Here is an 18,059-nt window from a genome sequence, read left to right on the forward strand (position 1 = left end):
CTGCTCAGCAAGCTAAAATCATATGGTGTTGGAGGAACTGCTCTACAAACTCTCGAATCGTACCTAAATAACAAATGACAGATTGTACCCATGCAAGGAGCAGAATCAGGTGAAATGAAGTTAAAGCATGGTGTGTCTCAGGAATCTGTAATATGGCCACTGTTATTCTTAATTTTCGTGAATGATACCTTGCAGTTTGTGGGATAACACAAATTGCTCTCAAAAGGGGAGAATGTACCTTAAGCTGTTCAACAAGCAGAAGTCCTGTTAAGTGAGGTCCATACCCAGTTCATCTTGAACAAGATGAAAATTAATGACGACAAAACACAGAGGAAGATATGCAGCCTAAGTGATACTGGAGCACTGGGTGACACAGCAGTTGTCAACCTTCTGGGCTTTTCCACTGACAGCAAGTTTAAACATGTATGTTCCAAATTCTCAAGTATCCTATACCTCTTGAGGAAACTAAACAGTGTTGTACCACATGAGTACCTATTAACAGTATCCTTAGCAATGTTCCACAGTCACATCAACTATGGGCTGTTACAGTGGGGCCATTCTGCAGGCTGCAAGAATGTGCATTTTTTATAAAAGGAAGCAATGAGGATCATTACGTCAGGCAAAAACACTGACCGTTGTAAGCCAATTTTTTCCAGATTAGGAGTTCTGACTGTTTACAGCCATCATATTCTCAACTACCTTTTTCACACAAAGCCAAATCATAAGATGTACAGAAAGAGAAATGAAGTTCATCAATACAGTACTTGCTACAAAAACAGTACAGACAAACCAAGACATTGATTAACTAAGATGCAGAACAACATGCCAATGGTGGCCCCAAAATTATTTTATGCTCTACCCAAGGATATTCACTCATTACCAGTCAAACAATTTAGGACTAAAATTTTGTGTATAGTAAAAAAGTAATCTTTGTACAGTATAGAGGAATACTTTTCTGGTGACATAACACTGTCCACCTGAGCTGCAGCTCAGTGCCAATGAAAACATCAGCAACTCTGCTACTTTATTAAATGACTGTCTTATTATTGTAATGTATATTGTAATCTAGTTATTAAATATAAGTCTAATGTACTGATTTTAGTATCATAGTTTTAACTTAAATTATTTTATTAATTTTAATATGGTAATAATATTCCAAAATTGATGCTGTCTGTCTAGTCATGGCTGGTTAATGACAAAGAAATGCTAATACAGTCTATTTACAGACCACCAATATGTACAATGATGCCACTTGCTAACAAAATTTTGATATTGTTATGTTTTAGATTATTATGTACAGCATTTAATATGTAGTGAATTTTTATCTACCTACAACAAAGTCTAACTGAGTCCAACAATTTATGACACATAAAATATTCTTGATTCCATATCATATGCAAAGAATAAGTCTTGGTCTTTTTTTTTTAAGTGCATCTTGATTGTTGAGGACAGTTTATTTTGCTCTTGGCAGCACACTATATTTATTAAATGATTTATTGCAGCAAAATAGCCATTATAGTTATACATTAGATTACAATAATTTGAGAGTGAATTACAAGGATGTATTGAGCATCTGCAAAATCTTAGTAGTAGATTAAATTCATTGCAGGTTTTATAACAGATTATCATTTGAACCATTTATTGCATAGACTCTAATTGATCTGGTCCTCTTGTTGCATATTTCTATATGGTATCTCTCACAAGACTGTCCACATATTTTACACTTGCAAAGGTTTGACGGTTCATGGTATGTTGTATTTGCAGAAATTTCATGGTGGAATCCGTGTACTGCGAGTCTTGCAAGCACGTGTCTCATCTCAAAATTTGCTGCTGTCCAAGTGCGGTTGATCAAGGCCCCGGATCCATAGAATTCCGTTGGTACTTCCTCTCTTTTCTTGAGTAGTGATCTTAGTAGGTTCTCCGATGCTGATGTGTTGGGAAGTAAGAACCTTGTCCTTAGATCCTCTGTGAGGAAAGATTCTCGGGCAAGATGGTAGACTAATCTTGATCTTGTGGTTTTTGCTACCCCTAACGCTCTTTTGATATAGGTCGCTTTTACTCTTTCCAATGTTTCTAAGTTCTTTTCATTTAGGTGTTTCCATATGATTTCTATCTCATAAGCCAGTATCGGAATTATTTTTGATTTGAAGAGTGCCATAGCTGCATCTAGATTTACTGTTCTGATGGAACTTATTTCGTTTATTGCTCTGATGGCTTGTGTTGCTTTCTCTGTTGTGTGCTTAGTGAAGCACTTTGCGGACAGCTGGAGTATTATCCCTAGATATTTGTAATCTTTTGTGATAGATATTTGCTTTTCTTGTAGTGCAATTCTTTTCGTTTTTGGGATTTGCCCGCCCGGTCTGAATACCATCATTTCCGTCTTGTCGGTATTGATTACGAGTTTGTGTTTTGTGCACCATTTTTCCACGTCTTCTATAGTCTCCTGTAGTTTCTTTAAGTTTTTTGAGTCTATCACAATGTCGTCCGCGTAGGCATATGCTTCGACATCTTCGTCTTGAGCGATTTCCATAATGTCCTTTGCTGCCAGAATGAATAGGAGCAGGCTTAGTGGGTCTCCTTGGAGTATTCTGTTTGTTTGCCTTATTGGTTCAGACAGGTCGAGGTTGTCCAAGATCCTTATCTTGTTCCATTCAATTATGGAGTTTGTGATCCTCGTCCAGACGCTGTCTCTTCCCAGGGTTTCGTCAAGCATTCTTTTTACTAATGATCGATTGAGGAGGTCGAAGGCCTTTGTGAAGTCTATGAATACAGCATAATATTTTTGCTTCTTATCAATGGTTTCCCATATGTTTTTAAAAGCACCTCCACTGCTGTGATAGTGGATCTTTTTTCCCTGAACCCGAATTGAGATTCTGGGAGGTGGTCTTCCAAAGTGTGTCTTATTCTTCCTGTGATTAGTTTTGTGAATACCTTAAAAGGGTTGTTTTCCAAGGCTATCCCTCCATATTTGTTTGTGTCCTTTGGGTTGCCCTTCCCTTTGTACATTACCCTTACTATTGATTTTCTCCAATGACCTGGGATTTTTGCTGTTTCAATGCACACTATATTTGAATATGTATTATAGAACAATAATTATGCTAGCCTTCTTCTAAGTAGAAGTGATCTGAGCACATTATCCATAAATGTCTGTTTTAGGACTGTATTGTGGAATACTGCTGAGAATGGAACTAAGACAAAAAGAATCTAACAAGGGAGCCATGAATCCAAGACAGTGTACTCATTTATGTTTTCACTTATTTAATGTTATTTTCAACATGAAATCAAACCATGGAAAGTCTAGGTTGGAATGTCAACATTATCATGAAAAGGATAGATTGCTACTTAGCATAAAGATGACATACTGAGTTGTATATAGGTACAACAGAAAGACTGTTATACATATTGAGCTTTTGTCCAAAGACTTCTTCAGAAAAGAAAACATGTGCACATCCACACAAGGAAAGCCACCTCACATCCACAAGACTGCTAGCCCTGGCTAACGAGCTAGAATGCATTCCAGCAGTCATGGCCAGGGATAATGGTCCCGCGAACAAGAGGCATGCCTTCTTTTGTGAATGTGTGTGTGTTTCCTTTCTGAAGAAGGCTTTGGCCAAAAGCCCAATGTATAACAGTCTTTCTGTTGTGCCTGACTGCAACTCAACATATCAACACAAACTCCAAATCAATAATTTAATATCCACATAAACTATATTTCAACTCTTACCAGTACCTATTGTGGTTTTCTTTAACTTTTATATGACTTTTAGTGTGTCTGTTTGAATAATAGTTGGATTTTGCAAATGAAACAGAAACAATCAATTATTGATAAAATTATTTAAATCTACTCACCTAGCAGCAGCAGAACACACAAGCTTGCCAATCACAACAGTCTTTTATGTGTGTGTTTTGCTGCTGCTTGGTGAGTAGACTTTTTATCTATCAAACTAAAAAAATGAAACAGAAAGTATGTTTCAGTAATCTCACACTTCCCTTTCAACACAGTAGATATTTAACAGTTTAACTATTGATGTCAAAGATGGGTTTGCAGTTTTAAGGATTCAAGCATAAACAATCACATTAAATTAGAGGTAGGCTGTCTTTAATATTTTCTATTTACATGTTATTCTGTGCTGCACAGAAATAAATGTAATGTTAGTTCAGTCCCTTTTCACACCTTTCTTTTTCCCTCCACTTTTCACTTTTGTACTTTTGCCACATACAAGTCTTAATACTGTCCTAATTAGGAACACAGCTACAAAAATCACTGCAACCACAGCCAACAACACCACAGCAATGACATCTAGTAGCAGATATTGGTACCATGTCAGATCCAGAGCTGCAGACCTCATGTGGGGAGCACCTTTGTGCCTAATGACATACTCTGTCCAGTATATAGCCTCTTCCATTGGAGGCCTTGGCCTGTCTCTGAAAAGTTTTGACAAAGATTTTGCCTTCTCCGTGTACCTGTAAGCAGAAGTATAGTGTCAAAATGAAGTACTTAATACATCACAAATTAGTTTAAAAGTGCATATTAAAATTCATAAAATAAATGACCACTGGCACGTATCATGTTCTCTCAACTGAATGAACATTCTGGAAAAAGTATTGATAAATACAAAGGCTGAAAATGACATTCAAATTGATAAAAAGGCAGAAAAAAAGCAAATTTTCATGTACACAATTCATGCGGACAGCTTCTGATTGAAACTAGATATACTCAAAAATTGGCAGGAAAATTAGGTTCATCCAATTGTAATACAGCTAAGGCACAAAATCAGTTGTGGTTATTGCATCAGAATATCCGAGGACTAAGGGGTAAGCTTAATGAGTTCCTTTATTTGCGTTGAAGAACTAGAGTTGAGGAAACCAGTTGATATAATTTGCCTCCCTGAACATCACATGACCACTAGTATAGATACGTTAAAAATTACAGGATTCAAGTTAGCTTCTTACTTCTGTAGAGAAAATATGGAGAAAGGAGGAGTTCCAATACTTATCAGAAACTATTTTGATTTTAAGAATATTGATATTAATAAATTTTGCTCAGAGTAGCTTAGAAGCTTGTGCAACAGAAGTGGTATTTCATAAGTCCCTTTTAACAGTAGGTATATACAGATCATCTTCGAGGAAATTTTAACGTCTTCATAAAAAAATCTGCAAGCTCTGCTGTCCCATTTCATTGGGAGGGGGGGGGGGGGAGAAGAAGAAGAAGAAGAAGAAGAAGAAGAAGAAAGGTTGTTGCTGGTGATTTTGATGTGGATTTATTGAAAAGCTCTGTCAGTGAACAATTATTGCAGTCAGTAACACTATCATTCAATTTAGTTCCTACTGTGAACTTTGCTACTTGGATATGTAAATGCTCTGAGACTGCTATTGATAATATCTTTGTAAACAAATCTAGGGAAAAAAGTCGCATCACAAAACCGATAGTAAATGGGCTATCTGATCACAACATGCAACATCTTGTGTTAAATGTCAAAACTTGTCAGTATAAATCTGACTTCATGAAAGTAATAAATAAGTAAAAAATTGAGACTTTCAGGAAATTGCTCAAAGACATGAATTGGATAGATGCTTACAGTACTTCTGACTCAAATGGAAAATACAAAGCATTCATTAATAAAGTTACCTCCACTTTTGAAAACTGTTTTCCCCTAAAGGTAGCTCAAATCCCACAGAAGTCAAAAAATAAACCATCTATTACACAAGGAATAAAGATATCATGTTGGACAAGGAGACTGTATTTACTATCTAGGAACAGCTCTGATGTTAGCATTGTATTGCATTACAAAGAATACTGCAAAATATTGAAGCAAGTAATCCAGAAATTGAAGCAGCCTTATTAAGAGAAAAAGATAATTACATCGGGCAACAAAATAAAAACTGTATGAGATATAGCAAAGACAGAAACAAGTGGGGCCAAAAAGGAAGAGGAACAGATAGCTCTAAAAATAAATGAGACCCTGGCAAGAAGTCCAGCCTTTAAAAATAACTGCAGTAAAATGGGAAAGACACTCACATCTCTGAAAGAAGTAGCATCCATCATAAAATCCTTAAAATCTAAGAATTTCAGTGGATGTGATAACATATCAACAAAGTTAATCAAAGAGTGCTCATGCAAGTTGAGTTGTATCTTAACTTATTTGTGTAACCAATCTCTTATCAGTGCAACATTTCCAAACTGGCTAAAATATGCCAAAGTTAAGCCTCTTTACAAGAAGAGGGATAAAGAAATACCATCACACTATAGATTAAATTTCACTTTTGCCGGCTTTCTCAAAAATATTTGAAAAGCTTGTGTTCAAGTGTCTCCATAAGCATTTGACTGCAGGTAATGTATTGTCCAAGTCACAGTTTGGATTTCTTAAGGGTTCTGATGTAGAGAAAGCTATTTACACTACAGTGAGAATGTACTTAATTCATTAGATAATAAATTAGAGGCTACTGGAATTTTCTATGACCTATCAAAACCATTTTACTGAGTGAACCACAGCATTCTCTTAAGTAATTTAGAATATTATGGTGTCACCGGCAATGCTGCGAAATGCTTTGAGTCTTATCTGTCTAACAGGAAACAAAGGGTGTTGTGAAATATCTGTGCAGTAAGCAGTCAATCTTCATCTGACTGGGAATTAATTAAATATGGTGTTCCTCAGAGTTCCATCTTGGGTCCATTGCTTTTTCTTGTGTACATGAATGACGTCATTGTTTTGTTTGCAGAACATTACAATAAGTAGCAAGTCAAGTACAGATTTAGAAATAGCTGCTAATCAAATTTTCACTGACATTAATAAGTGATTTAAAGCTAATTCACTGTCATTAAACTTTGAGAAGACCCACCATATGCAGCTGAGAACCTGTAAGAGATTTCCTTCCAGCATGTGTATAACATATGAAGACATGCAGATCAAAGAGGGTGATAGTGTTACATTTCTGGGATTACAGCTCGATAATAAATTCAGTTGGGAAGGGCATACCACAGAATTGCTTAAGCGCCGGCATACCACAGAATTGCTTAAGCACCTAAACAAGTCTGTTTTTGCCGTGAGAATGATGTCAGATGTAGGAGATATAAATATTAAAAAAACTTGCATACTTTGCTTACTTTAATTCTATTAAATCATATAGGATCATATTCTGGGGCAACTCATCAAACCGAGCAAAAGTTTTTAGGGTGCAAAAGCATGTGATAAGAATCATTTGAGGTGTAAATTCAAGAACATCATGTAGAAACTTGTTCAAGGAACTTTGTATTCTAACCACTCAGTATGTATATTTGTTAATGAAATTTGTTGCAAGTAATACATCTCTGTTTCCAACCAATAGCTCAATACATACTATCAATACTAGGAATAAGAACAATATACATAAAGACCTAAAATCACTTACCTTGATCCATAAAGGGATCCAGTATTCAGGAACACATATTTTCAATAAATTGCCAGCAATCATTAAAAACTTGGTTTCAGATAAAGCACAGTTTAAACAGAGTTTGAAGGACGTTTTGATAGGCAACTCCTTCTACTCCATAGATGAATATCTTAACAGAGACTGTTAAGCCGGCTTAAGTAAAAATGCCTGTTAGATTTCACATTTGACAGCACTTGGTCACAACAGTGAAGGTTAGGTATTTCTGTGTTTGATAAATTTACTAATAGTGTATAACAGTGTTTCATTCTGACAGCATGTTAGTTCTATAACTACTAGCTGTTCCAGTGTACTGCATTGTATTCACCTGTTTCGACAGTCTCCTGACAAACGATCAGGGTAGTATGTATTATATTCAAGTGTTTTATGTTTTATGTTATACATTCTGACATGTTCCACACCCACAATGATCATCTCATTTTTTGGGTCTATATAACGAAAACTAAATCTAATCTAATCCTGGGAGATATCAAGACAGACGTCTCACTAATGAACCAAATATGTTGACCCACGTAAAATTCTGGCCAGAGCGGCCAGAGCTGGTGGTCATGTTTGTGTGAGGTCTGCCTGTTTGTGTCAATGCATGTGTGTGTGTGTGTTTTCCTTTCTTTTCTGAAGAAGGCTTTGGTCAAAAGCTCAGTGTGTAACAGTCTTTTGTTGTGCCTGTCTGCAACTCACATGTCATAGCAGTCTATCCTTTTCATAATTTTTGATATTCTACCTGGAATTTCCATTGTTTAAATACCAACCTAGCTTCCAAAGAATTAAGTACTTTCCAAAATAACAGTTTGTTCCTAATACCATCTATAAGTAGTTGGACATCACCCAGAGTAGCCAGTCTGTGGCTCTTTACAGTCATAAGGCCAACAAATACATTTTTAGGCACACGGCACCACACAACATTACTGAAGGACTCATTCACATTCTGGGTCTTCCCACACAAACACTTCTTTAGTAGCTCAGGATTTGCCAAATCTCTGTAAATAGGTTTGATTGTCCCCGTTACTGCCAAAGGAAGAGAATGTTTATGTGTAAACTCATGCAGGGTGCCAGAAAATTCAGCTTGCCTATATTTACACCAAGTGTTTGGTGGAAGTGGACACAAAGCATGACATGGCTTTTCATCGGTTAATATTTGATGAAAGAAAGTGCTCCACACAGCTCTTTTCATCTTCTCTAAATTGTCACAGTTATCTCTAATGGCCTTCCCATAATATTTCTGTAATCCAACAATTACTTTGTCTGTTAGTCTCCCAGCAGATTTTGTTGTCTTGCCATCAGTTTTGTGTTACCCAGCTTGGTTTTTAGGTTATGCAGACGTGTTCCCATCCTTTTCTTGTCACGTCCTACACAAAACAAAGCAATTCACAGCTTTCTAGACTGTGTAGTTCCCAAGATATTACTGCTCAACTGTGGCAGTATACGCGTAGCCATGAAATTTGACAGTCACACATCAACATTCAAAATATTATTTGAAGGTCTCAAAATTGTCTGATTTTAATGTATTATATACCAAAATGTTCAGGAAAGTCCAAAGTACATTATGGAGTAGAAAACAGAAAATGTCAAGTTTCAACAAATTTCACATTCAATGTCCCCTTAACTACTACAGTGTGATCTTCTTCCATAACAATCTGCCATTGAGGACTGTGCTAAATTTGAACTGTATTGACTTTGTACAAATCTGAATTGTTTATGAAACTTGCTGGCAGATTAAAACTGTGTGCCAGACCGAGACTCGAACTTGGGACCTTTGCCTTTTGCAGGTAAGTGCTCTACCAACTGAGCTACCCAAGCATGACTCACACTCCGTCCTCACAGCTTTACTACTGCCAGTACCTCATCTCCTACCTTCCAAACTTTACAGAAGCTCTCCTGCTGTGAGGACAGGGCGTGAGTCGTGCTTGGGTAGCTCAGTTGGTAGAGCACATGCCCGCAAAAGGCAAAGGTCCCGAGTTCGAGTCTCGGGCTGGCACACAGTTCTAATCTGCCAGGAAGTTTCATATCAGCGCACACTCTGCTGCAGAGAGGAAATCTCATCCTGAATTGTTTAGATTGTGCTACTTATCCATTGTCATTGTGGCTTTGGGCCTGTAAAATTATGCTAATGATTGTTTCTAGTGTAATAACTGCTCACTGTAGTTATCAGCTACACTTGTTACCAAGTATACTTTGCGTGGAATAAAAGATGTGTTTTAATATAGACTAAAATGTGAAGTCACATATATTATTGAACAAACAGTAGTCCACACCTATGTGAACTTTCAGCTTCGAGGTGATCAACAATAGTTGGTACAAAGGAGAAGCTATGAATTACAGGTATATTCTGTCACAAGATCAAGTAGTTACCACTGTTAACTGAGTAAGACATTAAATGCTTCTGACTTCTGTTCTCAAGTGACATGTATCAGTAATAAATGTATTACTGTTTTGTTGTAAATATATTCCTAACTTTACGTGCTCTGGGACTGACTTAAAGTGTTCTTTTATTGATGGTGGGTGATTAACATACAGCAATAAAATTAGTTATAATAAAAGTAAACAATAATCACATTAGGACTCCTAAATTAATTAAAAAATCAAGCTGAAAATTGGTATGTTTAAACGTTAAAGCATATCTTAATGGCAGAAGTAATTAGAATAAATGCTGCTTTCCAGTTTGATTCAGTAATCATACCTTGGGTTTTCTAAAATTTCTGATAGTGCCCATTGCAGTGAGTCTGTGGTAACATTTGCAAAATCAAGTTTTACAGCATATCCTGCATTTCTTGCACGATTTGCATTAAGTGACTGGTCTCCAAAAATTGGAATAGCAATTAAAGGAACTCCATGATGTAATGCCTCCAAAGTACTATGCAGTCCTCCATGTGTGATAAACAGTTTTACATTCTTGTGAGCTGTAACAGAATGAGAAGTAACAGAAGTAATCTCAATGTGAAGAAACATCCCAATAAAATGAAATATTTTTAATTATACCAAAAGAAAAGTACTCATGACAAAACTAAAAAAGTTATGAGACAGAACTGCTGTCCATTACTTACATTTTGGACAACTATACAGTACTGGCAATAGACTCATATAAAAGCATACACACTACTCTAGCTTTTGAAACTAATGGCTGTCTCCATGGGAAAGAGAAAAGAGAAAGGGATAGACTGTGGGAGATTATTGATGGAAAGGTTTTGCATAATTACATTTACATGTGTTAGCAGTTCATGTTCAGTTTATGCCCTCTTTCCTACTACTAGTGTGTAGCATTTATTTATGTGAGTGCAGCTTTTTATCTTTGTCTTCTTTGCAGTAGTAGTATTCATTGTATTGTATTTGTTGCATGTGAAAAGTCAGCCATTGTCAAGAAAACCAGTTATTTTAATTAATAAAATAAGTTCATAATTAGCTTTATTAATCTCTCTTGGCAACCTCCTCTACCCGTGCCCAGGCATCGCTCAGTTTTCGTGAGGAAAGTTGTTATTTCATATAAACTTTCAGTATCCCAACTGTGACATGTTCAGGTGAAAAGAAGAGAGAAGAAATCTGCAATGGCTGAAGAAGTGTCTTCAAAATACATCTCAAAGCTGGATGCAGAAAATTATGTCATGGAAATTACAGATAACTGCAATCTTAAAGGCTTACCGATTTCTTGATGTTGTAATTGGGACTCAATGTCAACCTAATGAAGATGATGATGCCACTTTGAAAGCATGGACAAAAAAAAAATGCAAAAGGTATGCTTTTGATTTCCACATCAGTAGACGGTACACAAATGCAAAGTCTGTTGGTTTGTGAGACAGCCTACAAAATGTGGAACAAGTTGAGATCACTACATGAGCAACAGCCAGAAGCCAGCAAACTAACAATAACTCAACGTTTTCATGAATATCAGATGAATGCAAATGATTCTGTAGTTGTTCAGTAGTTAAAGTTGAAAATCTAGCATTACAACTCAGAAATGTTGGAGAAAAGGTTTCAGGTGTAGCTGTAATGACAAAAGTCATTTCGTCATTACCATCAAAATATAGTGCATTTAAAACAGCTTGGGACAGTGTGCCAGCTAGTCAACAAAATGTGGAAACTTTGACAGAATGTCTCACCAAAGACGAGTCCCAGTTGAATATGAGTGATGAAGAAACTGGTGCATTTGCAGAGGTGTCCATCAACAGACAAAAGGAAAAGGCAAGATATCCTTATAAAACCAAAAGTTCACAGGAACGAATATCAAGATCAGATTATAATGGTACAGCCTCCCATAAGACTCATATGAAATGTCTGATACCGCCTTTTTTTAATATGCATTCGGATAGTTATCAGACAATTCAGTGCTTCCTAAGGCCTTGTATGTGTGTCTTTATATGTATCATTCAGTCCTATTTGATAAAAAAAATTGATATAAATTGCGAAGGCATGTGGAATGTTCTGGAAGGACGTGCGTTGTCTTAATTATCGGTGGATTGTTGTCATCGATAAAATTATGTACATATACTAAATTAAGTAACTAATCAAAAAATTGAAGTAATAAGTTCTTAACAATAAATAACTAGAGACTGCAGAGATGTTAGCATGAAAAATCAATGCTTCTAATTAACAAAATGGTAACCTAAAAATCCATTAACAGAAGATCGCAAAAGCTTAAAAGTTATCATTCTGAACTAAAATTACAATAATGTCTCTCATATTATTTTAGTTAAATAATTAATTACAGTTGGATTTGTTACTAATATTCAGTGGTAGTACAGAGCTTGTTCTTTATCCGATTACATGTATAAACTGCATAAATAAGGCTTCAAATTATGGAAATTGGAGTTAATTAGAAATGTAATTACAAAGAATATTAATTACAGAGGAAGACATAAAAGTAAATAACAAATGAAAATACATCACTTGCTAATCATCTAGAACAACCATTCTGAGTCAATACCTCTCTGACTATTAGTTCTAGGCACTATCTTCCAGGTTTTATTGTCTTCATGAACTTCCACTTCTTCTTCAATTTTTTCCAGTGTTTTGAGTCAGGATCAGAAGTTGCTTCTATGAAGCAGTAAGGATTATTATACTGAGTAAAAATCAGCTTCATATCTTGCTGGCTTGTACATGATAGAACGATCTCACAGCTGCGTCGACCGCACTTTGGTAGGTTGCTCTTCAGATTCCAGTTTAGCCTTATTTCCATCTCTTCCTGTGCTTTGTGCTGGTTCACCAGTAACTTGCTTGTGCCAGTCCGTAATATCTTGTTCTTCATCAGTCTTGAAGTTTAAGTATGTGTCATCAACTTCTTGTTGTGCAGACGCTGAGCTGTTGCTAACCTTATTGAATGTGACATCCCTCAATGCAAACACTCTGTGACTCACAGGATCGTAGAGTTGGTAATTTGTTGAATCTCCTCGATAACCGACAAGCACAACTTTTCTGGATTTGGCATCAAATGTGGTGCAATTTTTTTTTTTGGTACGTGAGCAAAGGCATCAGACCCAAACACTCGAAGATGTTCAACATATGGTTTTCATGCACTCCACAACACATACAGAGTTTGCCCCAAAATGCATTTTGTTGTAACTCTATTTAATGTGTATACAGCAGTCTTAACAGTCTCTGCCCATAAAAACTTGAGAAGGTTTTTGGCTTCCAACATCGTGTGTGCACTTTCAACAATTGTGCAATTGTCCCACTCAGAACGACCTTGCTGTTCCGGCATATGTGGAGCAGTTGTTTCTAACTGAATTCCATAGTTCCTCACAAACTGTCTCATACCACAATTAATGCATTCAGTGCCACTGTCCACACGTAATGTTTTGACATTCTGGCCAAACTACTTCAACACAAGATTATCGAATTCATGAAACAAACAAATAAACAACTCTGTATCCAGTTGCAAGTTGCATCATCTTTGAAAAGGACAAAAAACTTTGAACCACTAATTGGTTCAACTAACACTGGCGTACACATGTTATAACGGTACGGCCTCCCGCAGGACTCATATGAAATGTCTGATACCACCTTTTTTTTGTTTTTTGTTCTTTTTTTATGCGTCCGGATAGTTATTAAACAATTCAGTGCTTCAGTGATTCCTAAGACCTTGTAATAATAATATATATATATATATATATATATATATATATGGTTATAATAGAAGGAAACATTCCATGAAGGAAAAATATACCTAAAAACAAAGATGATGTGACTTACCAAATGAAAGTGCTGGCAGGTCGACAGACACACAAACGAACACAAACATACACACAAACATACACACAAAATTCTCGGAGGAACTGCGGCGGATCGCTGGCTGGCATCGTTTATGGTTAGAACTAGGGCGGTATCTGATCGCCTTCGAACCTCTAACTTTCGTTCTTGATTAATGAAAACATACTTGGCAAATGCTTTCGCTTCTGTTCATCTTGCGACGATCCAAGAATTTCACCTCTAACGTTGCAATACGAATGCCCCCGCCTGTCCCTATTAATCATTACCTCGGGTTCCGAAAACCAACAAAATAGAACCGAGGTCCTATTCCATTATTCCATGCACACAGTATTCAGGCGGGCTTGCCTGCTTTAAGCACTCTAATTTGTTCAAAGTAAACGTGCCGGCCCACCCAGTCACTCAATAAAGAGCACCTTGGTAGGATTTCAACGGGGTCCGCCTCGGGACGCACGAACACGCACGAGGCGGTCGCACGCCTTCGGCTCGCCCCACCGGCAGGACGTCCCACGATACATGCCAGTTAAACACCGACGGGCGGTGAACCAACAGCGTGGGACACAAATCCAACTACGAGCTTTTTAACCGCAACAACTTTAATATACGCTATTGGAGCTGGAATTACCGCGGCTGCTGGCACCAGACTTGCCCTCCAATAGATACTCGTTAAAGGATTTAAAGTGTACTCATTCCGATTACGGGGCCTCGGATGAGTCCCGTATCGTAATTTTTCGTCACTGGTATGAAAAAAGGCGAAAAAGTGTTGGTTAAGTTGATCCTGTGGTGAACTTGGGTTGGTAGACAGCGATGTGCAAAAAGGTTAGGTGGTTGTGTTGCCGCTAAATCACGTTAAAAGACGGAGATTCGGGAAAATTTCGAGAAAATTTCGTAAAAACGTATTAAAGGAGTGGTGTTGTGGTGAAAGATTACGAAAATGGGGCTAACAATTGTAGAAATAATGACGTTAAAACCTGTGGGGAGCGGCTAAAATGATCAGTGATGTGCGAAAAACGGAAGTGGAAATAAAGTTAAAGTTATTAGAACTAGCCGAAATGGTTGTTAAATACGTGAAAGCAGCTGTTATTGAACTAGAAACGGTGGATATTATAGCAGCGGTAGTGTTGAAAGCGGAAAATAAAATTTTTTGGTTATGGTTGGGAAGTGGGTTACATATTGTTGAGCATATATAGGCGGGATAAAATTGTATAGTAGATTACGGTAAAAGGGGAAGGTGAATCCAAAGTGAAACTACTGGTAAAAACAGAAAGAGAAAATAAAGAGAAAAAAGAGAAATAAGACGACAGGAAAGATTTCGAAATGTAAAGGCGACAATAACAAACGCAATTGTTGGGTTCAAATTAATGATATGGTTATAATAGAAGGAAACATTCCATGAAGGAAAAATATACCTAAAAACAAAGATGATGTGACTTACCAAATGAAAGTGCTGGCAGGTCGACAGACACACAAACGAACACAAACATACACACAAACGAAAAATAACGATACGGGACTCATCCGAGGCCCCGTAATCGGAATGAGTACACTTTAAATCCTTTAACGAGTATCTATTGGAGGGCAAGTCTGGTGCCAGCAGCCACGGTAATTCCAGCTCCAATAGCGTATATTAAAGTTGTTGCGGTTAAAAAGCTCGTAGTTGGATTTGTGTCCCACGCTGTTGGTTCACCGCCCGTCGGTGTTTAACTGGCATGTATCGTGGGACGTCCTGCCGGTGGGGCGAGCCGAAGGCGTGCGACCGCCTCGTGCGTGTTCGTGCGTCCCGAGGCGGACCCCGTTGAAATCCTACCAAGGTGCTCTTTATTGAGTGACTGGGTGGGCCGGCACGTTTACTTTGAACAAATTAGAGTGCTTAAAGCAGGCAAGCCCGCCTGAATACTGTGTGCATGGAATAATGGAATAGGACCTCGGTTCTATTTTGTTGGTTTTCGGAACCCGAGGTAATGATTAATAGGGACAGGCGGGGGCATTCGTATTGCGACGTTAGAGGTGAAATTCTTGGATCGTCGCAAGACGAACAGAAGCGAAAGCATTTGCCAAGTATGTTTTCATTAATCAAGAACGAAAGTTAGAGGTTCGAAGGCGATCAGATACCGCCCTAGTTCTAACCATAAACGATGCCAGCCAGCGATCCGCCGCAGTTCCTCCGAGAATTTTGTGTGTGTTTGTGTTTGTTTGTGTGTCTGTCGACCTGCCAGCACTTTCATTTGGTAAGTCACATCATCTTTGTTTTTATATATATATATATATATATATATATATATATATATATATATATATATATATATATATATATATATATATATATATATATATATATATATATATATATATATATATATCTGCCCAAACTCTTTGCCTCTGTATATGTCTGTATGTTTGTGGATGGATACGTGTGTGTGTGCGAATGTATACCCGTCCTTTTTTCCCCCTAAGGTAAGTCTTTCCGCTCCCGGGATTGGAATGACTCCTTACCCTCTCCCTTAAAACCCACATCCTTTCGTCTTTCCCTCTCCTTCCCTCTTTCCTGACGAAGCAACCGTTTGTTGCGAAAGCTTGAGTTTTGTGCGTATGTTTGTGTGTCTATCGGCCTGCCAGCGCTTTTGTTTGGTAAGTCTCATCATCTTTCTTTTTAGATATATTTTTCCCACGTGGAATGTTTCCCTCTATATATATATATATATATATATATATATAAACAAAGATGAATTGGTTATAATAGAAGGAAACATTCCACGAAGGAAAAATATACCTAAAAACAAAGATGATGTGACTTACCAAATGAAAGTGCTGGCAGGTCGACAGACACACAAACGAACACAAACATACACACAAAATTCAAGCTTTCGCAACAAACTGTTGCCTCATCAGGAAAGAGGGAAGGAGAGGGAAAGACGAAAGGATGTGGATTTTAAGGGAGAGGGTAAGGAGTCATTTCAGTCCCGGGAGCGGAAAGACTTACCTTAGGGGGAAAAAAGGACGGGTATACACTAGCACACACACACATATCCATCCACACATATACAGACACAAGCAGACATATTTAAAGACAAAGAGTTTGGGCAGAGATGTCGGTCGAGGCAGAAGTGCAGAGGCAAAGATGTTGATGAATGACAGGTGAGGTATGAGTGGCGGAAATTTGAAATTAGCGGAGATTGAGGCCTGGTGGATAACGGGAAGAGAGGATATATTGAAGAGCAAGTTCCCATCTCCGGAGTTCGGATAGGTTGGTGTTAGTAGGAAGTATCCAGATAACCCGGACGGTGTAACACTGCGCCAAGATGTGCTGGTCGTGCACCAAGGCATGTTTAGCCACAGGGTGATCCTCATTACCAACAAACACTGTCTGCCTGTGTCCATTCATGCGAATGGACAGTTTGTTGCTGGTTATAGTAAAGACATTCCCACATAGAATGCATCACAGTGTAGGCAGGTCAGTTGGTAGATCACGTGGGTGCTTTCACACGTGGCTCTGCCTTTGATTGTGTACACCTTCCGGGTTACAGGACTGGAGTAGGTGGTGGTGGGAGGGTGCATGGGACAGGTTTTACACCGGGGGCGGTTACAAGGGTAGGAGCCAGAGGGTAGGGAAGGTGGTTTGGGGATTTCATAGGGATGAACTAAGAGGTTACAAAGGTTAGGTGGACGGCGGAAAGACACTCTTGGTGGAGTGGGGAGGATTTCATGAAGGATGGATCTCATTTCATTTTCATTTATATACCAGCAACAAACTGTCCATTCGCATGAATGGACACAGGCAGACAGTGTTTGTTGGTAATGAGGATCACCCTGTGGCTAAACATGCCTTGGTGCACGGCCAGCACATCTTGGCGCAGTGTTACACCATCCGGGTTATCTGGATACTTCCCACTAACACCAACCTATCCGAACTCCGGAGATGGGAACTTGCTCTTCAATATATCCTCTCTTCCCGTTATCCACCAGGCCTCAATCTCCGCTAATTTCAAATTTCCGCCACTCATACCTCACCTGTCATTCATCAACATCTTTGCCTCTGCACTTCTGCCTCGACTGACATCTCTGCCCAAACTCTTTGTCTTTAAATATGTCTGCTTGTGTCTGTATATGTGTGGATGGATATGTGTGTGTGTGCTAGTGTATACCCGTCCTTTTTTCCCCCTAAGGTAAGTCTTTCCGCTCCCGGGACTGAAATGACTCCTTACCCTCTCCCTTAAAACCCACATCCTTTCGTCTTTCCCTCTCCTTCCCTCTTTCCTGATGAGGCAACAGTTTGTTGTGAAAGCTTGAATTTTGTGTGTATGTTTGTGTTCGTTTGTGTGTCTGTCGACCTGCCAGCACTTTCATTTGGTAAGTCACATCATCTTTGTTTTTAGGTATATAAACAAAGATGATTTGACTTACCAAACGAAAACGCTGGCACGTTGATAGACACACAA

General features: G+C 38.1%; 1 protein-coding gene across 1 annotated transcript in view; it reads right to left on the reverse strand.

The window, feature by feature from the left end:
• Window positions 1-4,021: 4,021 nt before the first annotated feature.
• Window positions 4,022-18,059, reverse strand: part of LOC126100613 (UDP-glycosyltransferase UGT5-like) — a 95,116-nt gene continuing 81,078 nt past the window's right edge. The window contains exons 5-6 of the mRNA XM_049911239.1: window positions 10,106-10,325; window positions 4,022-4,464 (exon numbers count right to left, since the gene is read on the reverse strand). Of these exons, the coding sequence (XP_049767196.1) occupies window positions 4,158-4,464; window positions 10,106-10,325 (527 nt within the window). The 3' untranslated portion in view covers window positions 4,022-4,157. The remainder of the gene's footprint in view (window positions 4,465-10,105; window positions 10,326-18,059) is intronic.

Source organism: Schistocerca cancellata, chromosome 9 (assembly GCF_023864275.1).
Source record: "Schistocerca cancellata isolate TAMUIC-IGC-003103 chromosome 9, iqSchCanc2.1, whole genome shotgun sequence".
NCBI lineage: Eukaryota > Metazoa > Arthropoda > Insecta > Orthoptera > Acrididae > Schistocerca > Schistocerca cancellata.